Source organism: Drosophila hydei, unplaced genomic scaffold, assembly GCF_003285905.1.
Source record: "Drosophila hydei strain 15085-1641.00,03,60 unplaced genomic scaffold, DhydRS2 tig00000172-arrow-pilon, whole genome shotgun sequence".
NCBI classification, from domain to species: domain Eukaryota; kingdom Metazoa; phylum Arthropoda; class Insecta; order Diptera; family Drosophilidae; genus Drosophila; species Drosophila hydei.
The window spans coordinates 1,258,961-1,280,728 of record NW_022045682.1 but is presented as its reverse complement, the minus strand read 5'-3'; the positions used below and the strand labels follow the sequence as shown (position 1 = coordinate 1,280,728).

The 21,768-nt window shown below is 37.6% G+C and overlaps 1 protein-coding gene and 1 long non-coding RNA gene across 5 annotated transcripts; both read left to right on the top strand.

The window, feature by feature from the left end:
- The first annotated feature begins 1,880 nt into the window (after positions 1-1,880).
- On the top strand, positions 1,881-3,292 carry LOC111599372. Its single transcript, XR_002751425.2, has 3 exons — positions 1,881-1,994; positions 2,457-2,756; positions 2,823-3,292. It is a non-coding gene; the product is annotated as an uncharacterized LOC111599372 (long non-coding RNA).
- Positions 3,293-5,146: 1,854 nt separating this feature from the next.
- Positions 5,147-7,534, top strand: LOC111599325. Of its 4 annotated transcripts, none has more exons than XM_023314944.2 (2): positions 5,147-5,416; positions 5,492-7,534. In XM_023314944.2, exons 1-2 carry the CDS (start codon positions 5,300-5,302, stop codon positions 7,373-7,375), a joined length of 2,001 nt encoding a protein of 666 aa, XP_023170712.1. In that variant the 5' UTR covers positions 5,147-5,299; the 3' UTR covers positions 7,376-7,534. The 4 variants fall into 4 exon arrangements, with proteins under 4 accessions (XP_023170712.1, XP_023170711.1, XP_023170710.1 ...); XM_023314943.2 differs by having other exon boundaries at positions 5,489-7,534; XM_023314942.2 differs by having other exon boundaries at positions 5,148-5,416; positions 5,480-7,534.
- The last annotated feature ends 14,234 nt before the right edge of the window (positions 7,535-21,768 follow it).

The following is a 21,768-nucleotide window of genomic DNA, read 5'->3' as shown; positions in this document are numbered from 1 at the left end:
TTAAAGTCGATTTTTCTTGTACGCGTGTGTCGGCATTTTCGCATGTTAGACACAGACACACAGACACACACACTTACACACAGCTACTAGTGAAAGGAGCAGTTTGAGCCATAAATAAAATTTAAGCTACACGATGACGACAACAGCTCATATGTGTGTGTGTGCGTGAGTGTATTTGAATGTGTGCGTGTGTGAGCACTCAAGCAACAAAAGGTAGAGCAGCGGCATTTGATTTATGATTGCTCAGCCAGTGAGGTTAAGACTTTGAAAATATTTTCACAGACACACAAAATGCGGAGTAAACGGGCGCACGATACAGGCAACAGGAACAGAGCAGGCCTATGGGGCAGGGGCAACAGTGGGGTGGTGGTGGGGGGTAAATAAGTTGAATGGCAGCCGCAACGGGTCTGAAAACACAACTACCTAAGCGGCAGGTCCTTGGCTGTCTCGTGTGTGTGTGTGCTTGGCAGCCATAAAGCTTTTATTAGTGGCGGCCATAGCTAGCGCTAAGCATAATGAAAGTCACCTACACACACACATGCACACGTGCACACTCTCATATCCTTTATGTTGCTGCCGTTCAATCTAATGTCGCACATGTCAAAAACTGTGGAAATTTGCCTAAAGAATTTCGCACGTTCTGCCTGCACTTGCCGCCTGTATGGCTATCTGGCTGTCTGGCTGTGCCACTTCCTTTAGCCCGGTTCGTGCCTGTGCGCCTTATCGAGCCAATATCAAGTTGTGCAACTTTTTGGCCATAAGTCTGGCAAAGTTGCTGCAGGACTCAATCTCAATCTCAATTCCAGCTCTTGTTTTTCGGCATATCAACATGCATATGCTGAACGTCAATCGCTGTCTCCCTCTCACACTCTCTCTCTCTCTCTCTCTCTCTCTCTGTCTGTCTCGTTCACATAGTTCAAGTCTCGCATTTGCCTATCCAGCTGAAAGGCATTTTAATGCAGCCCTTGGCATGAAAAAACAATTAAAGTTCTATTAGGCGGCAAATGCAAATACTTTGCTTCGCATTTAAAGCTGTCACACACACACACACGCACACACACTCATACACACTCTCACATAACTGTCGCTTAACTGTTTTTTGCCAGTTTAGTGCAAAAGCCGTTTTAATTGTTTCGTTAAATGAGCCAAGCAGCAGCAGCAGCAGTTGAAAAAAAAACATGTAAAACGACTTAAGTAGGCAATGCTCAACTAGCAAATACCCTGTACACTGTTCATGTTTGTAATGCTGATTGACATTTGAAATATAATAGTTTCTGAAGCCAACTCTACTTTAATTGATTTCAGTTGCTCTCAGTCTTTCGAAACAACCCAAGACTCTCACTGGCTTAAACGAACCCTTTTGGCCAACTCTTAGATTCACAGAGTATGCTGCGAAAGGGCTTAAGTATTAAAAGTTGGCGCATAAAAGGTTCTGCATGTTCTTTTATTGGTGCAGATATGAAGAGCTTAAGACTCAAAATGAAACCGAATAAAAATGACTTTTATTTGGTCTTAAACTGAAGTTTATTTTAAAAGTGGGAATTCGGGTTGATTTGATTTGGGTAAATGGGCTCAAACAACTGCTGTTCATACAGAAATAATTGAAAAATATATATAAATATATATATATATATATATATAAATAAAAAATTATATATAAAATAAAAGATTTATGAAAAGTTAAGATTTCTCAATTATCAAAAATGTTTAAAAAAATATAAAAAATATAAAAAATATTAACGAACAGATCATTTAATCTAATATAAAATAAAAGACGAGACATGCTCTCAGGTCATCAAGCTTAGCTTTTTAGTATACTTCAATCAAGCCACATAAACTTCAATCTATTTTAAAATCTGATCAAATTGTAAATTCTTGAACTTATCTAGTTCATTTCCTTTTAAAATGTTCTGCTTGTGCGCAGACAGTCAGCAGTCGCAGACTGCGTTATTTTCTTTCTAAAGGAAGCGACTGAACTCAAGTGATTGGCACTTGTGAGTTGAGTTCTTGAACAAGTTTTGACCATTGTGAACATTAGTTTTTTTTCCACACAGAAAGTTTTTCTGTGTAACAGAAATTTGTTTAAAGTTCAATGCGAATGTTTGTCAATATGTTTTATCAAATGCCGACAATATTTGCACATGCATAAATTTGTCGATATACAAAAGAGAGAAAGACACAGAGAGAGAGAGAGATAGAGAGAATGTCCATTTGGGAGTTTTATGTTTGTGCCAATAAAGTTTTATTTTATTATTTGCTAGAGTCGAGGGGGGTGGCTATAGAGGGGCAGTGACAACGGCAGTCGCATGTTTGCGACTATTGAATTTATGCTTCCACTATACACACCCAAACACACACACACACACACACGCACACACAATGCATTCACACTATGTATTTTTTTGTACGCACGTCGCTTGGGCAAATAAAACATGTTGAGCTCTCTTCCTCTCCAGCTCCCTTTCGGTCTGTTGCCCAAATTCAAACTTATCGAATTTATGTTTGACTGTGTATTGAATTTTAATGCTGGCTGGCATTTGGAATTGTGCGAGCATCCTTTTGCCCTATTACGCCCACGCAGTGCCCCTCGGCTATCAGCTCGAGCTGCTTGAGGGAATTCGCCTGAAAAACTACTTAAAATAAACTCATCCTCATGGCGGGCGCTCCGATTGGATGCTGCGAAGAGAAAAACTATATCAACTATATAGAAATAAAATGAAATGGAGGAAAACTTGTTGCCAGCCAAATGCGTGGCAGTAAATATATAAAAATATATTCTCTAAAAATATGTTTACAAAATTCTTTCATTTCTTTTTTGTCAGCTGCAACCGCAATCAAATCACGCTGCCAGAGCTGATGGCTGGGATTTTCTGCTGAATGCTTGAAGGCAGGATTGATGTTGTTGTTACTGATCTTGCTGTTGTTGTTGTTGTCCTGTTGCAATCATTGCAAAGTTTTGCCTTGGTGACATTTACATGAAAGAGGAAGCATCAAATGCAGCCACGCCTCTTCTCTAACAGGCAGCGCATTGCCATTAATGCAAGAATTTATGGATGGCAACTAACAACAGCAACAACAGCAGCAACAGCAGCAGCAGCAACAACTACAATTCACAATGTTAACGCCACTGTGCGTTGTTAGCAGTTTCAAGTGTCTGGGAAACGGTGCAAGAGGAGAACGGAAGCAGCAGCAGCAGCAGCAACAATGCAACAAGGCAGCAACTGTGCTGATAACCATAACACTGAGTGATATACGTATGCACCCAGTAGAACTTTAAGCCATGAATAACATACAGAACTCTTATGCAACTATAAGAGATTGTACTTAAGAAAAACCAATTCTTTCGATTAAGTTTTAATTAATGTCAATGATTTCTTGTCTTCTGCACAAAATAAATATATAAGTTTGTTAAGAACAGCTTTAAACATCATTAACATTCATTAAATGTATATATTTTTAAGAGTATCTACACAAAAAAAGAAATTCCGAACGAGCTTTTTTCTGATTGTTGCTAAATTGATTAATTATTACTTATATTATTTATTTGGCCTTTTGAAACATTGAAATAAATATTTATTTAAATTACAATAATCTATCACACTTAATAAAAACCTAAATAATGTCTTCTATAAATTTTAAATTCTATTTCTTTTTTAGGTATATAAATTTTTTTTTTTTAATTTATTTTTTATTTTTTATATTTTATATTTTCATTCTGCCCCGTAACAATTTCCAAATAATCCTAATATTCTACTAAATAATCTTGCAGTTCCATTTTCAAGCTCATTTCTTGACCTTAAATCCAGTTGACTTTGCTCTGGACACATTTTCGTGCAGCTGGGTATATGTGAGTTCAGCTCTGCAAGTGCGCGTCTAGTACGTGTATGTGTGTGTGTGTGTGTGTTTGCTGCCTTATTGCTTAACGCAGCAAAAGCATTGGCGCAGGCGTTGCAGCGTAACAAGAGACGCGTCCCTACTAATTTCTGCAGCACATGCAATTTTTTTCGTCTGTTGTCGCCCAGGCACTCACTTCCTCTGTCCCTCTCTCTCTCTCTGTCTCTGACACTTGCTCTCTTTTACTCACGCATCAACACTCAACTGTTTCGCTCATGCACACACGCATATCAGAGCACCTAGATCTCCTGGTTGCCTGCACTTGTGACAGATTTTTAATACGCTTTCCGGCTCATAGGAAGCACTGGAATTACGTTTGCCGAGACTTGCGGCAAAATTGTGTGTGAATTGGTAGCGAATGGAAGACTTCGAACAGGTCACATTCTATACCCAATTGCTTGGGTGCTACTACTATTCTTAAGAAGAAAATCATATTAAAGATTGAAGTTGCACTGTTGACTGTGATTTATAACTGCAGCTTATAAGAGTTATTAAATTTATATATAGTTATTAAATTTATATATATGTAAGAAGTCTCTATATAAGTAATGAATAGAATACAATTTTCGGTAGCTTTAGATTTAAACATTGAACTTTCTACATACAAATAAAAGTATAATCGACATATTTCCGGCATTTGGCTGAATAAATCTAATCAAAATGTATCTTTGACAAATGTTAACTCAGTTACATTTTAGATAATAAACTTATTTTTGATAGAAATAATACATAATTAAACTTATATGTAAATAAAATAAATTAGTTTTAATTAACATTTTTATTATTTTTATTAAACAAAAAAGTGTTATAATTTTAATTTATATTTTTATTTAGTCATAAATATTTAATTTAGATATTATTAATATATAAATTAACGAAATTACTTTTTAAAACTCAATAGAAAAAAGTGAAAATAAAAATTAAAATAAAATTCTATATTTAAATATATATAAAAAATATAAATCTTTATATTTTTAAACTTAAAAAAAATGCGCACAAAATATATACAATTTTATTTTTATCTGTTTCTTTAAATAAAATATTTTTATCTCTTCAAAATTCTCTAAAATTCTATATTTTAATAAATACAAAATTATACAAATTTGTATAAATACCCGTAAATAATAGCAAAATAGGAAAATCACTTTACAGCCTACTTCTCTGTGATAAAAAAAAAGGTTCCATCTATTTAAAAAATAATAAAATTTCTAATAAATTTTGTTTCCGTCTGAAGTCGAAATAGGCAAAACACAAATATGGAAAACTTGACAGCTTCGTAGCACTGTGTTGGGAGAAGGAACAGATACGTGTAGAGCATGCCGAGCATTAACTAACATCGAATTGTATGCCCGGAATATAGAAACTGGGCAAAGGTGTCTGTGGATCGGGGCACGTGTCCCGAAAAATGGCAAATTTTATAAACAATCCCTCGCAGCAGAACTACTACTTCAAGAAGAGCATCGCCTACACTGAGGATCACATTGTGGTAAAGAAGTTGTTCCTCTACAATGTGGCAGCCGAGGCAAGTGGGTGTGGCCTTTGCTTATGGTATATATAGTTAGTGATATGAGCTGTTCTCTTGCAGCTGATGCAGCAGGAGGTGCAAACCTATTTCGAGGGCTTCGGCCGTGTGCTGCGGCTGCAGCTGTTCGCCACCCACGCAAATCGCAAGCAGCAGCCGCGCGACTGCTGCCGCAAAACAAAAACGGGCTATGTCTACTTTACCAATCCGCGCGACGCGGCCAAGGCGCTGCGCAAGACGCTGCACACGGTCAATGGGCGCCGTCTGTCGGTGCAGGCCAACGACAGCTGGCATCAGCCAGACGCGTATGGCAGCAACTCGGATGAGCCGGCAGCAGCAGCAACTGCAGTTGCTACGGCATCGCACATATTGAATCTGAATGATCATTGCCTGGAGCACATCATACGCTTGCTCTCGCTGCCCGATCGCATACACTTTGCTAGGACCTGCACACGCTTTCGCACCGTCTATCAGCAGGTGTCGCCGGCACTGAATCGCAGCATCAGCTTCGACGTCTTCGACGCGATGACCGTGTGGGATATGCGTGACTTCTTCATACTGTCTGGCCGGCATGTCCTGCACATCGAGGGCATCATACCACCCGGTCGCTGCCAAAGATTCTGCGAGTTCTTCGGGCTGCACTGCGTCAATCTGCGCACGATGCGCGTCACAGCGAGCAAACTGAGTGTGCGCAACATGCACAAGATCTTCGCCAGGCTGGATCAGCTGGAGGAGCTGCAGCTGCGCGCCTGTGCTCTAAACAATTCCAGCCTGATGGCCCTGAAGCATCTGCGGCAGCTGAAGAGTCTGGATCTGTCGGACAACCACCAGCTGACCGGAGTCAACATGAATTGTCTGCCCCCGAGCATTGAGTACCTGAGTCTGACCAGCTGCAACGGGCTGCAGTCGAAGTATTTGCCGAAGATGTGCAAGGCGCTGCCCCAGCTGCGAGAGCTCAACATGAAAGCCGTCTATACAGTAACCACGGGCTTCCAGCAGATGGTCAGCGGCAAATGCTGCTTGTCGCTCGAGGTGCTCACCTTGAGCAGTGGCCCGGCCAATGAATACGAGCATATAGCCAAGTTTCCGGCCCTGAAGAAGCTGGTACTGTACAGTTACGAGCAGGGCACCACGCTGCGGCCGGAGCTGCTCACCTGGCTGGTGGAGCACAAGTCACAGCAGCTGCTGCACTTTGAGGCACGTGGCCAGAACTCCATAAATGCGGAAATGCTAGCACAGATCGGGCAGCTGCATGCCTTGCACACGCTCTGCCTGCCGCACAACAATACTGTGGGGGATCGGGAGCTGGAGTCGATCCGGCTGCCCCAGCTGGAGCAGATCAATCTCAAGTATTGGCCAAATCTGAGCAACAATGCAGTGCTGCGACTGCTGCTCGCCTGCCCCAAACTGCGCGAGCTGCACCTGGAGGAGTGTCCGCGTCTGACCGAGAAGCTCCTGCACGACATCATCTTCAAGCTGCGTCTGCAGCTGCGCGACAAGCTGAACCAGCGACAGTTGCCCATTCGCATGCACGTCTATGGCAGCAAGATAAACGAGTTTAGTCTGCAGCACCTGGACGTTGCAGCCAAGGACATTGTCCATGCTTGTCTGACGCCGCCGTCGTCCTCGGATCTGTGCCTGGTGCGCATGTCGAATCTGCTCGAATTCGACTTCTATTCGGATGACTACGACAGCTTTGGCTCCGATGACGAGCTGGATCCCGACTACGATCGGTACATGGTGAACGAGGGCTTCCTCAGCGATGAGGAGTACGACTACCAGGACATGGTCTTCCACGACGATGATCTATTTGTGATAAATATGGAGAATGTCGCCGAGTTGTTTAACAACTGGAATGCAAACGCGAACCGAAATGCGAATGCAAATGCGAATGCGAATGCGAACGCTAACGCGAATGCGAATCTAAATGCGAATCGTAACGTAAACAGAAATGGGTAATCTGAGTGAACAATATTTCCACTTGTACATATTTAAATAGATATAGGGTATCTATTTTTGGTCATTAAGTTAAGTACGACGCTTTCTTAGTATTCTTAGTAGCTGGTATAGATTAGGTAGCTATCAATGTGATTAAATAATTTAAGTGTATTCAGTAGTCCACAATATTTAATAAATATGAAAAATATAAATTGAATATACAGAATTTTGATTAAAGCAATTCGAAAGCGAATTCAATGCTTCAAAATTCTATTCAAATTTTATACGCTTTCCTTAAAATGTATACTTAAGTAGACCCGTGACAAAATTTGTAATTGTTTAATTTTGTAGGCTAATTGAGCTATATTTATATGATGATACGAAATAAGCAATTTTAAAATAATTTATTTACATATATCAAAATTGTATATACATTGTAATAATTATATATAAAATGTGAAAATGGAAATGGAAAATGTTTGAGTATTCAAATAAAAAAAAATTGAAAAAATACTTTAAAAATTAAAATAAAAATACTTTTTAAACATGAAACTTTTTTAAATATATTTGTATATTCTGAAATTTAATATATAATAGATATAAAGCAAACAATTGAAAAAAGTTATAAAAAATATTAAATGCAAATTTTCTTATTGCTGAATAAATATAAAATCTTTTGCAGAAAAAATTTTAAAAACAAATATAAAAAAAAAACAAAATCTTGTGTTAAATTAAAATGGTGTTTAAATAAAAAACTTTCAAAATATTTAAAAATTAAAAATAAAAAATAAAAGTTTTAAGCAATTATAGACAGTAACAAATAAATAAATGTGCCAAACTAATTAAAAAAATGATTTAAAAAATAAACTTACTGATTTTAGATCTCACTTCTATTTTACAGTACAAACAATATTGATTGCAAAAGTAAACAAATAACAAAAATTTGCAAAATCAGCTAGAAAAAGATTTATTTTCAATCAAATTCATATTTAATTAAATAAGTTTTCAGAGCAGATGGAATTATATTTGCATTCAAGTAAACATATAATTGTTATGCTCCAAGCACTTAGCTAAGTTCAAGAGCTTCTACAAAATTCGATACACAATCAAAGAAATGCAACTTTTCTAAATTGTTTACAAAAAGGAATCAGACTTGAATCGAGTAGCCGAAAAACTTTCGAAATATTCTGACTGCGTTGTTAAGTGTATTTGCTTAGTGCTCTATTCCCAGCTTAAGAGTATTTGTGGGGTGCTCTATTCCTTAAGCATGATTCATGTGCACATTTTCGTTCATGTGGGCATTAAACAAGTGCGCTGAAAGCGCCTGAAAGTGTGCTTTAAAAAAGTATAGTAAACATTTTTATGTCTTCCACTCCACATTGGAGCTCAATAAAAATTGATATTGCGCCGCCTGCGTCGACAGAGCACAACAAGCAGCGAAGACAGGGTGAATGTAGACACTTATATATAGATAGATATATATATAGCTGTATATAGATATGTATCTATGTGTGTTATAGGTAATGTGTGTTCAATTTTTATGCCTGGTACGTACACACACGTAACTGTTTGTTATTTTGTATTGCTTTTGGCCTTGTGGCTTTTTCTTGGTGCAGCTGCCAAATGTCTGCCAGATATATATGTGGAAGTCTATTAAGTTAATGTCGCGTAATTTAACAAACTGTCAAAATGGCTTGGCACAGAAGTAACGGCAAGTGCACACGATATGTACAGTTGCCTCTTTCTTTTGCCTTTTTCTCTTCGACTTTCCTTACATTGACGGCAACGACGCCAAATTGTATGCCACACACATCTCTTTCGATTGTTGCAAGCACCCGAATTGTGCTCGTCTTTTTTTTTTTGCCACAAACTGCATTAAACTTTGGAACACATCTTAAAGTTGAGCCCCCAAGTTGGACTACACGCATTTTCGACCAGGCCGCGAACATGCCACAAAATGTCAACCACAGCGCGAAAACTGGCAACCGGAAAGTACGACACGACTTTCTGCTGTTATTATATTCGCATTTAGCTCGACAAACTTTGCCGCGCCAGCTTCAGCGTTGCGTGAATTATATAAATATAGCAACAATTCTAAACAAATGGCACACACGCACACCTACACGTGTGTCCGCACACCCACATGCATACGATGATTGCGTTGGGCTAACATTTTTAATTGGGCTTAAAAGCTTTCAATTATTTATATATCCTAGAAAATATTTGTATGCTTTTGTGACTTATAAATATATCGAATTTCATGAATAAAAATATTTAAGAGTTGCATAAGAATGTATATTAAAGGCTTAAAAGCTTTTCCTTACTTATAAATAATTGTTAAATAAGTCTTAGAGGAATATGTATTTTAGAGAAGTTATATATTCCCATATGATTTATTAAAAAATATATTCATTTTCGTGGAAAGACACAAGTTTTAAGAAATTGAAAATATAAATATAAATATAATTTTTCTGTATAAATTTAAATATTTATAAATATATAAATATATATAAATAATAGAAAACAGAAATTTCTTTTAATAATGCATTTTTTTTAAATTCTGCGCCACACACAGAGTTTAGTATGGAGTGACCAAGCTTAAGTGATACTTTCTGAACCGCGCATAGCCGGTTAACATTTCAGTTATAGTATGAATGATATATATAAAGTATACCTGCTTGAAGTTTACCTGCTTTAACCAGCAAATAAACACAAATAGCTGCAATCAATTAAAAATTATCAAAAAAGGAAAAGATTTTTAACAGCAAAATAATAAAAAGAAAAATGAGAAAATGCCAAAATTCGAAAATATATTTCCTTTGTGTTGAATTTTTTTCGCAAAAAGTGTTTTTTTTTTGGTATTTTGTTTCAGCAACGCTCGATTGCCGTTGATGCGTTCAAAGTCGTCGAAGCGCTGCAGCTATACAAATTTCATAGCATACTTTTACGGGCGCTTCCGTTTTGTAAACAAGCGGCAAATGGGTGGGGAGAGAGGAGGGGGAGGGTAGAGCGAATGGCACGCAAAACTTGAAAAAGTATAAAATTGATTTTATGCAATGGCAAATGGCAAATGGCATTGGCAATGGCCATAACAGACGCTTCATATGATGCTATATCTCGCTCTTTAGCAAAGATACGCGTAGTCCCCGTTTGAATATGCATACGATTGCTTGTTTGCAAATTGCAACTGCAGCTGGCATTATGCCACGTGGCAAGTGCACATTTAGCAACTTATTTGACCCAAATATAAATATATATATAAATATATGAAACTGAATGTGCATTTTGCATTGTTAATTGCCAATGGAATGCGCGTCTGAAATTTATGCCACATGCCCCAAACAACTGCAAATTATTTATGCATTTTGCGTGTACTGCCAAATACTGAATAGCCATATATATATATTTATAAAAGCTATATATATTTATAAATTATCGTGCAATTGGCAGTTGCATTAGTTCGCGTGCAATTATGCTAATGGAATAAATGGAAATTTTGATATTTTGATATTTTGATTATATTCATGGTATTTAGTCACAAATATGACATGTTATTAAATAAAGCTTAGCTAATTTTGTTTATCCAGTTGAGGTAGAGGGAGAGCGTGGAAATAGCACATTTCATTTGCATGTAAATTTCATCTGTTTAAATTGTATTTATAATTTAAGTAAATATTTCGAAGCACAATAAAGCTATTAACGAAAAAATATCAAAATAAATACAAGCAATTATGATTGACATAAATGAATAATTTAATTATATAAGCTAATAGAAAAGTAAATTCTGGTTATGAGTGCCTCTGGCACGCCCCTTTCTGCCTGTTACATTCATTTAAAACCCTCGAACTCCCATTTTTAAGGGGTTACAAAATGTTTCTAGAAAAAGTTAAGATAAAAAATAATAAAACAAAAATAAATAAAAATGTCATATATTTAAGTCTTTTATGGGTCTGTTCACACCACCTTTGAACTTGTTTTTTTTTTTAAATTTCTCTCAGTGTATTAATCATAAATTCAACAATATTTAATCAACTTATATCACATAGAAAATTTGCATAAAAATTCACTTTCGATTCTTTAATTTCATAGATTTTCAGTTGGCATTGTGAATCGTTGAAGTGTAAGGGCTGCGACTGTTGCAGCTGCTGGTGTCCAGTTGCAACTGGCAGCAACAGTGAACTTCGATGCTTTGTTCGAGCACTACTTAGATGTCACGTGTCCTTTGTCGAGCTTTGGCAGCTGGTCATGCGTTAATTTTGAGCCAATTTCATGCGCTTCGACGAGCTGGCACTGGATGGAAATATGAAGAAAAAGGATTTGAAAGCAAAGCTCAAGAGAAATGGTTCATGGCTCAGTTTACGCGCTAATGAAGTGTTTAAGCATAGTATTACGCATTACACATACGCCGAGTGTGCGGCTCACATTACGCATACGCCCGGCTGTGCGTAAGCTAAAAACTCTCTCGGTAAACATTTGCATATCGCACAGCCGGGCTGGGATTTTGTTTATCTTCCGTGCTGAGAAGCAAGGAACCAAACAAGGATAAGAAAGGAAACGCTGCAGTAAAGGAAAAATTGAAATAGGGCAAAAACAAGTTAACGCTGATTGCACAAAGCCGTGCGGATTTGTAGACCGCTGCACAGTGCTGAAAAAGTCAGGCAAAACACGAAATTAAGCAGTGCCTCGCCCTGTGTGTGTGAGTGTGAGTGTGTACAGGATACATTAACAAAATTAGCGCAGCAAGGCGTTCAAGGCAACATCTAAACACACACAGCATGAAGAGCCGCTTCAATGCCGCCGGCAAATCAACAACAAATCGACGCGAAGAGCGGGAGCCAGCAAAATTCCAATTCCAATTCCAGAGCTCGGAGCAGGAGGGCTCCACTCAACACTCTTTTGCCAAATTGCCGGAAGTTTTGTGCGATTAAAGCGCCATTATCGATGTGAATTATTTTAACATACACACACACACACACACACACAGACACACCTTTTGAACGGCAATCAATTTGTTGCGGGCTTTAAAAAGTAATTGCCGCGCATTTGTCGCAGTGGCAAGTGTGAAAAGGAGAGAAACAGCAAGAGAAAAGGAGAGTAGCGCAAACTTTGCCTCAAGTTGAAAATTCAAATTAAACTTTCGCTAGTTTTTGTGATTTGTTGCCCTGCGGTTCGCACTTACATTTATCATAAGGCAGTCACAACTTTCGTTTGACTTTTCATCCGCAGCTAATGAAGTCAGCAACGGTTTGGCTGCTGCTGCTGCTGCTGCGTTGGTATATTGTAAATATTTCATTAGTTCAATTTACCTGCCAGCCGCAAAATTTATCGACCATAAAGCGAATTGTCTGGCAGTCAGCTGAGCAGCTATTGCAGTTGCAGCTGTGCGATAATGAGCCAGGGTCAGCTGTCTTGCCTCTCTCTTGCGCTTTCTCCCTTATCTACCCCTCACACATTAGCATATGCCGCAAGGCAACAGACAATGCTTGCTTCGATGACCGCCTGACTTCACTTGGGGCGTGGCATTGACTCGTACACAGCAGTGGTAAGCTTGTATCTAAGCAACAGCTGGCTGAAGCACGTTAAGCTAGGCAGCTTTAGCTATGCCTTAAGTAGTGCAGCATCCATTTTAAGCTGGGTATGGTTTGACATAGTTTAAGTAATGCAGTAAGCTAGCTATAACAAGGTAAGCAGTGCAGCATATATTGAGTAAAAGACTTTGAATGTGCTGCAGGACATAGAGAATTGGCTGTGCACTCTGCATGTATATGGGCTGCCTGCTAACTAAGGCGTCATCTATATCAAATGACAGCTTCCCATTAAGAATCAGTAGAGTATCTCTCATAGACCCTGAAGTAAAAGATCTTCCCATTAAGAGCACAAATATTTATGATTCAGCAACTTCAGTATAAAATCTTGCTTAAGTCTATTTTCTCTCTTTGCTGCAGCTTAGACAAATATTCAAGTCAAACAAATGAGACAGCTATAAGCCATTTAAAATAATGCGTTTAGGAAACAAAGACTAAAAAATTTGTATTTAATATTTGAATATATTTTGTAATAATACAAAGTTTTTCAAATATCTCCAGCTTTGCTTGAGAAACCGTCTCTTAAATACTTCAATTTGGCTTAGACAAGCGCTGAGTGTTTTCGCTCTGCTGGATCGACACGACTCGTGGGGGTTTGTCCTTTGGGGCCACTTTCTTAATTGCACAAGAAAATGCAACTGAGGCAACTGCAACTGCAGTAGCAGTCGCAATCGCATGACAATCAATTGCTTAATTTGGCTGAAAGGACGACTTGGTTCGACTCGCCGGCAATTAGGTAATTGAGAGCTGCATAAATCAAGTCAAATGAATTGTGTATATCTGTACCTACATCTATATATATATATAAATGAAAAGCAAAGCAAAATCAATATCAATATTGTGCTGGGCAAGTGGTCGGCGATAATGCAAATTTCATAATTGAAAACTAAGTGCGGAACAAAAAGTTTGCCATAAAACACTTTCGGCTATAGACGGCGCCTTTGTAGAGCTGTAGAGCTGCCGCCCCATTCGCCACTCTCTTTTTAGCTGAAATTATAATTTGGCCCATTGGCGTGAAAAAATGAAAATACGCTCAACTTTTGCGCTGAGCAAAAACTTTGCTACGCACACACAAACAATTGACTTTGAAAGCATTCGAATTGGGGCTTAGAGAGAGGAGTTGGCTCTGGAGGGTAGCTTGCGGCGGGGGGTTGGTGTTGCCCCTTAAAAACCTTTGGCGCAGCCATTCAATTAAACTGAGTGTAGTTTTCAATAAACTGCGCGCTGTTTGAAAAATGGCAAATAAATGCGAGCGTAACGAACACAGCTCGAGAAAAGTAAGAAAATAGCAATGGAAATATAGCTAGAAGATACCCTGTAATAGACAAACATAAGAGGAACCAAATTATAGGGTATTCATATGTCAAATAGTAGATCTAACTTAGAGTTAAGCTTCAGTTAGTTAGCTGCCTTTATAGAAAAACACTTTTAGTCTCAATCTGTGGAATATCTCTTTTATTTAATTTTCTGTATCAATTTTATTTAATTTTGTTCTTTTCCTGAATTCACATTTATTCTTTTATTATAAGCGAGCGCCCTGCAAGCATACCCTTTAACCTTTTTATTTGGCAAACAGCGACTACTTAAGTAGCTAGGGTTTGATAAGCAAAGGGATAAGTATGGCAATAGAGAGCGAGAGGGAGTGGGAGAGGGAGGGATCGCACTAAATGCAATTTGTGCTCAAGTTACAGTTAAGCGGATTGCAAAGCACTAAAGCACCAGGCACATATCGAATATTTATGTACATATATATATATGCATGTATGTAACTGTGTGTGTGTGTGTGTGCAGGGGCTTACAGCTGAACAACAAACTGCACAATGGACAACGCACTGCCGACTGCCGACTGCCGACTGTGGACAGTGGAAAATGAAAACAAGTTTCATTTTTGTAGCAACAACGGCCTAAGCGTAAGTCTGTTCAAATATGGTTTAGCTCTGAGTACACTGCGAAAAATGGGGCAAAATATTGAATGTATATATAGATGTGTAAACTAACTGGATATGAAAGCCAAAACATTCAAGGTGACTTAAAAAATATACAAGAATTGTATTTCCAATTAATATGAAAATATGACTTATTGGTGCTATTAATTTTTTCGCAGCTTTAAATAAGGAAACAGTGTAAGTTGATTTTTTAACAGTGTATGTAACAAACGGAAATATTTTATTTAATATAAAATATATATATGTATGTATATTGTTGATCAGATTAAACAGCCAATTCGACCTACTCTTGTTCATCTGTCTGTTTCTCCTGACGTCTTCAGCATTTTTTGATTACCTAAAATATTAAAGGGTAAGCTATATAGCTATCTAGTCTAAGTAGTTGGCCTAAGATAAACTAAACAAAGATTTCTTTCATCATCACTAAGCCTAGGCATGTCTTCCTTATATATTCAATTTTATATATTTCACTAAGCATCCTATAAAGTTTAAAAATTATGAAACGAAATATTTAAATTATATCGAAAATGCAGTCTTGAGCTTGACTAAAATCAGTCCAAAGTCAAAATATAGGGCAAATCACAAACAATTTTAATAGCAACTTTTTCAAGCCAGCAAATAATATAATTAGATTTTTTTATTTGATACGTCAACTTGAATATTTCATATCAAATTTCGCTGAGTGTACTTTGCCGCTTGTGGCTAAGCTCTTTTATTTATATTCATACCTTTATTTAATGGCCAACCGATCCGTTGTCTGGCTTTAACTTACTTTTGGCTCTGCTTAATGCAGCTCTATCTACCAATGCCGCTACCGCCCCCTCCCCCTTCCCCTCTCTCACGCTATTGTTGTAGCCACTGTATCTGTAAATATATTTCGATTTGTAGCTGTAGCTATTTGCTCGACTTGCTTTGTTTTTATCTGCACATTTTGTTGCTCCCGCTTTTGCCATTTATCCAATTTTTGTCTTTTGTATCTGTCTTACATGTGTTTTATACGTTTATCTAGTGGGCAGTGGCGGGGCTAGTTGCGAGGTGGCATGTGCGTGGCACGCTGTCGTTTTCAGCTGCCCCACGCTCACAACAAGAAAATAACTTTGCTGAGGCTAAAGTCGATGTCAGCCAATGTAGAGCTGAGCGATAAGCAGCAACAGCAACAGAAACTTTGGCAGCAAAACTTTGTTAAAAACTGCAACTAATTGTTTTGGCCAAGTTAGCTGCGGCACGTGACTAAAATAAAACTGTTGGCCAAATCAATTATGCGCGCGCAATGAGCCGGCAAACGAAACGAAACGAAACGACGCGACGCTAACTCCTTACAGTCACGCACAAAAGTATGCAACAGCAGCTGCAACAGCGGCAACTGCAGCAATCGTTCGTCACACATCATCAATAAAAGATTTGTGAGCAAAACGCAAACCCAAATATTGTGGCCAATTGCTATAGAGGGGAGCTGTGTGTGTGTGTGTGTGTGTATGCTGCATAAATCAATCACTTCCGCTGGCTCGAGCAATTGGCCACGCCTCATGTCGCTCGCCCCCTAGCTGCAGCCTGTTGCCTGCTGGATCGGTGACTGTTCAATTTTATTTATGGCTGGCCAAAACAACACACGCACACACACACACGCACACAGTCAGTTAGCCAATTGTTTTCGGTTTTCAATTATTTTGTTGACGATTTGTTGGCCCTTCGCGCCGTGCGCTCTAATAACTGTGATTTATGGATGGCTACCGAAACGGAAGCGGATGTCCCGACAAGGCCTGCCACAGTTGCAACGGCAAAACTGACGCCCGCTTGTAATGAGGCAGCTGCAATATTTTTAATGAAAACTAATGGAAATTTTATGGACCCAAACAGCAGCAGCAGCAGCAACGGCAACAAAGTATTAAGGCGTGAATAGCTTTCAACTTTTTGGCTGCTCACTTTTATTTTGCCTGTTTGTTGATAGACTTAAGAGCTGATTGATGGCCGGCTGCTGGATAGACATTGATTTATGGCCATAGAAGCAGTGGACGGCACATTGCGCATACGACGTGTGGCGCTTACAAATTAGAATTTTTTAGAACATATTTAATGTATTTTAAAATTAAGAAAATTATTTATTTACTTGAAAGTGAATTTATGTGTTTAGCAAATTTAAATAGAAATTTTTAAATTAATACAATTGTTAATTATTTTAATATTAGTTAAATCAAATTTCTTTAATATTTTTAGTGCATTCAAATTACTTTTTTATTAAAGAATTTCAAAATACGTAAACTCAAATTTTTCGAATTCTTAAAGTGTAATAAATTTAATAAAATTAAAATTAATAATTAGTTATAAATAAGTAAATTTAAATATTTATATATATACTAATATATTTAATATATTTTAATTATTTATTTAATATATTTTACATTTCTTAAAAATATAACAAAAATTATTTATTTAACAATGTGGGTTTAGTATATTTTTTTTTAAATTTAAAATAAATAAAATTAATTATATTAAATATTTTTTAACATATATGAGACCCTATTTTTTATTGCTGAGCTCGAAATATATTTAATAAATTACAATACATTAATTTCTACAAAATCGCTTTATATACAAAGTAACAATTTACCTTCTATTTGAATTTTTACTGCCTTTAATGTGCTGCATATTTATTATATATATATTTATGGAATTTAAAAAATTATCAAAGCATATTGACAATAACATTTTTTCTTTTGATTTTTTATTATGTAAAACAAAATCGATTTTTGCTTTTTTATAAAAGCAAACTCAACGCTCAACCCATTTGTTATTTCTTTGTGTTACTTTTGCCATTGATTTAAAGCGTATTTAAGACTTGTTACCCCCTGGAGTTGATATCTTTTTATTTAACATACACACGCCCACACAGGCCATCCACCGACCCACCCAGGCAGCCACACACATAGCGCCGCTCACTCCACCGAAGTGCCACGTTTTACTACATTATGCACTTTCAACACTCGGCAGCTCATTCATTTTATTTATTCTGCACTTCAAAGCCGTGTGTTCGCTGCTCTCTATGCTCACCTGTCCAAACAGCGGACCGAACAGCTCAGCTCAGCTCACCTGAGTTGAGTTGAGTCGAGGTGAGGCGAGCCGAGAAGCGCTACAGAAAATTTGCATAAAACACAAGCGTGCAAAAACTTGGCACTATTTCATTTCAGTTGTTGTCACTCACTGCCAACAATGCAGGTAGCTGAGCTACGACTCGCCGTTTGTTGAGCACAAAATATAAATGAAAATCACAAAATGAAAATATTTATTTATCATAAAGATTCCATATAAGGAAAGAACTTTCAGCTAGAGACCATTTGCCATTTAATTCTATTGGGAATTTATGAATAAAGTCGATTTGTCTGTGACCTTAAACTATACTAAAAATTAAAGTAAAGAATTCAGGAATTATTGACGCCATCGAAGAAGCAACTCAGCCAGATCACAAGAAATAATTTCTTAACTGCTTCAAGGAAACATTTGGTTGGTTTGCCTTTTAAGGGGCAAAAAGATATTCATGAACAAATAAAAAAATTCTTAAAAAAATAAATTCCAAGTTATTCCACAAAAGTAGAAGATGGAAGAGACTCAAGTAAATATACCCTTACCAAAGCGATTCAGCTCATACTCAATATAAGTTTGATTTAATCTTAGTCTTGTTTCTCACCTGCTCATATAATACTTTAGTAGATAAAGATAAATATAAATTAAGTGATCATTCAAAATTATTTTACTATCCAATTGAATTGAAATTGTTAAATTCTTTTATGCTTAGCTGCCTCTGGATTCATTCTCAAAATTCAAAATTCCAAATTATTTTATTTATGAATTATTTTTGTTTTTGAATTTTTTTTATTAGTATAAAGTGTATTATTTTATAATCCAATATTTTATTCACATTTCCCAAATATCAAAGCTGAAAATGTTAAATTCTTTAGCAGCCTCTGGGATCATTCTCAAAATTCAAAATTCCACATTATTTTATTATCCAATATTTTATTCACATTTCCCAAATATTAAAATTGAAATTGTTAAATTCTTTTATGCTCAGCTGCCTCTGGATTTATTCTCAAAATTCAAAATTATTTTATTTAGGAATTTGTTTTTGATTTTTTTATTATTATTAAGTGTATTATTTTATAATCCAATACCTTATTCACATTTCCCAAATATCAAAACTGAAATTGTTAAATTCTTTAGCAGCCTCTGGAATCATTCTCAAAATTCTAAATTATTTTATTTATGAATTATTTTTGTTTTTGATTTTTTTTTATTAGTATAAAGTGTATTATTTTATAATCCAATGTTTTATTCACATTTCCAAAAATATTAAAATTAAAATTGTTAAATTCTTTTATGCTCAGCTGCCTCCGCAATCATTCTCTAAAGAGTATTTGACTGCAGCCTACGCCATCAGCTCGTATCATTAATGTGTTTGTTGCTGTAGCTGGTTTTATGCACCTGCCCGTGTGTGTTTGCTTGTGTGTGTGTGTTTATTTATTTTGACATCAGTTCTTCATTACGTTTATCACGAATGCGCATCAGCCAAAAAGCAGCTCAAATTGTGGCTTCAAATTGTATTTAACAGCTTCAAGCTGCAGCAGACGTTGCGCTGCATTTAAACGGAAATTTAATTTGATTTGCCAGCCAGTTCTAACTCACCCATTGCCTCTCCCTCTCCCCTCGCCCTCTCTCTCACTCTCTCTTGGCCATTTTGCAATGCACCACAAAGTCCTTTTTCGGCCAGCACGTTGCAACATTTCTAGTTCATTTCCGGCTAAAAATGAGCTGCTGTCCGGTTGGGGGCTTTTATGTGTGCCTAGTGCTCGTGCTGCCTCGATTTGGCTCACATGTCGTGTCTTGGCCAATGCCGACACTGCTCGCTGCATAATTTTCCAATTAGCATCAATAAATGGAGGATGGGGCTCGGGCGGAGGTTGTAAATAAAAATTAATTGAGAAATTATTGCGCGGCACTTGGCTTGTGTGGGGCAAGCGAATGCCAGTTGCCAGTTGCCAGTTGCCAGTTCGACCAGTTTGCACTTTAATTACCGTTTAGCATTTGCATTTTGGCCAACTTTCCATTTTTTATAAACTTTTCTGTGCAGCACAACGTGGCCAGACATTGCATAAATTCCTCGGCAATGGCCAATAAAATGCCCCATGGAATGGCAATAATTTCCTGCCCCCACTGCTCCTCCCTCATCCAGCTTCTTGCGACTTGGCCATAAGCCATTGGCCCTCAGCTCAGCTATCTCGCAATTTGTTGAAAACGGGTTGGCAGTGATTGGCGAGGCGGAAGGATGGAGGGGCTATCTCTGAATGTGAACAGCATGCGAAGCAGTTGCTCCAGTTTATCTCAAATCAGTGACACTTCTCGTCGCATCACATTTGCAATGCGAATTGTCAGTTGAAACAATCTAAGGGAATTGAGAAATATAGATTTCTATCTGTAAGCGAGAATTGATGCGATGTAAATTGAAAGGAGAACGGACAGCGAGCAGCAGCCAGACAGATGCACGGAAACTCAAAGATTTATGTTTATAAATAGTTAAGTACTAAATTCGTTTATTTAAGCTAAACAGTCTATGGCTGAGTACTGAAATTTGAAGAGTTCTCAAGGTACTCGGACTCTGGTTAAACAGAAACAGCCAAAAGAAAGAAAAGTCTCAACTATGCAGTCCGGAAAATACAGAAATAATTATTGATTCAGTCAATATATATTAATTCAGCACTCTCGCATGTGTTTGTGTGTTTAGATATGAGCATTTTGGTATGTATCTTCGCTATATCAATTTAGCTCATATTAATATCCTCACTTTATATAAATTACATTTTAATGCAGTCCAATTTGTCATGCATATCTCTAACTCGCCTTTCAGCCTGCCTTAACTAAATTGCTTTACCTCTCTAATAGCAATTAGTTAATATTCCTCATCTACTCATTCAGATCGTTAAGGGCTGCCTCTATCTGAGTGTGTGTCTCGTCGATTAAAACGGCTTTTAGTCAGTTGATGGCAAATGCTGTAAGCAGTTAGCATTTGCCTGGCACAGCTGTCGCTTCAATGAGCTACGTGACATGCAAGCAGGCAGCATTTCGACATTGTTTTCAACTTCCCACACACGCAGACATACGGAGAGAGGGAAAGACCTGCATAGCATCAAATCACAATCGTCAACAGTGGCTGCAATCCCCATGCCGCGCCACGCCCCCTGCGGTCTCTGCTCGCTTGGTTTTTTGTTATGCATAGACAAAAGTGCAATATGCATTCGGTTGCCTATGCCAAGCGCATGAAATGAATACACAATGAGAGCCCAAACATAGGGGCACGCACACACCTGCAACACCTGTTGCCATTTCTGGAGCTGGCCACAAAATGCCGCCCACTAATTGGCCCTGCCGCACGGCAATTAAACAACTTGCTCCGCTCCCCGAAAAGTAGGCAACAAAATATTTTGCTGCAAAAGTCAATAAAAAACACAGCTTAAAACTTAAACAAAAGATGTGAGTGAATCAGCTCAGTCCCTCTCTCTCTCATTCACCTTCTCTCTCTCTCTCCTCCTGCCTTTCTCATTATTTTTATTTTTCTGTGTTTTTCTCACTCAACTTTTCATCGAAGTTTGACTTGCAGTTAAAGTTTAGCTCTGTTCCCTGGCTGGGCTTACCCTTGTTCACGGCATTATAAATACAGCATGAAGTTGGCAACGCTTTGCTTAGTTTGTGCCTCTAATCGCAGGATTTTATGTGCTTACAATTTGTTCAGCTACTGTAGAATGCTTAACTATGCTTTGGTTTACTTTGTTCTAGAACAAATTGCTTTTGCTCAGCTCTCAACTTATTTTGTCTAAATCAGTATTCTCAGAGGAAG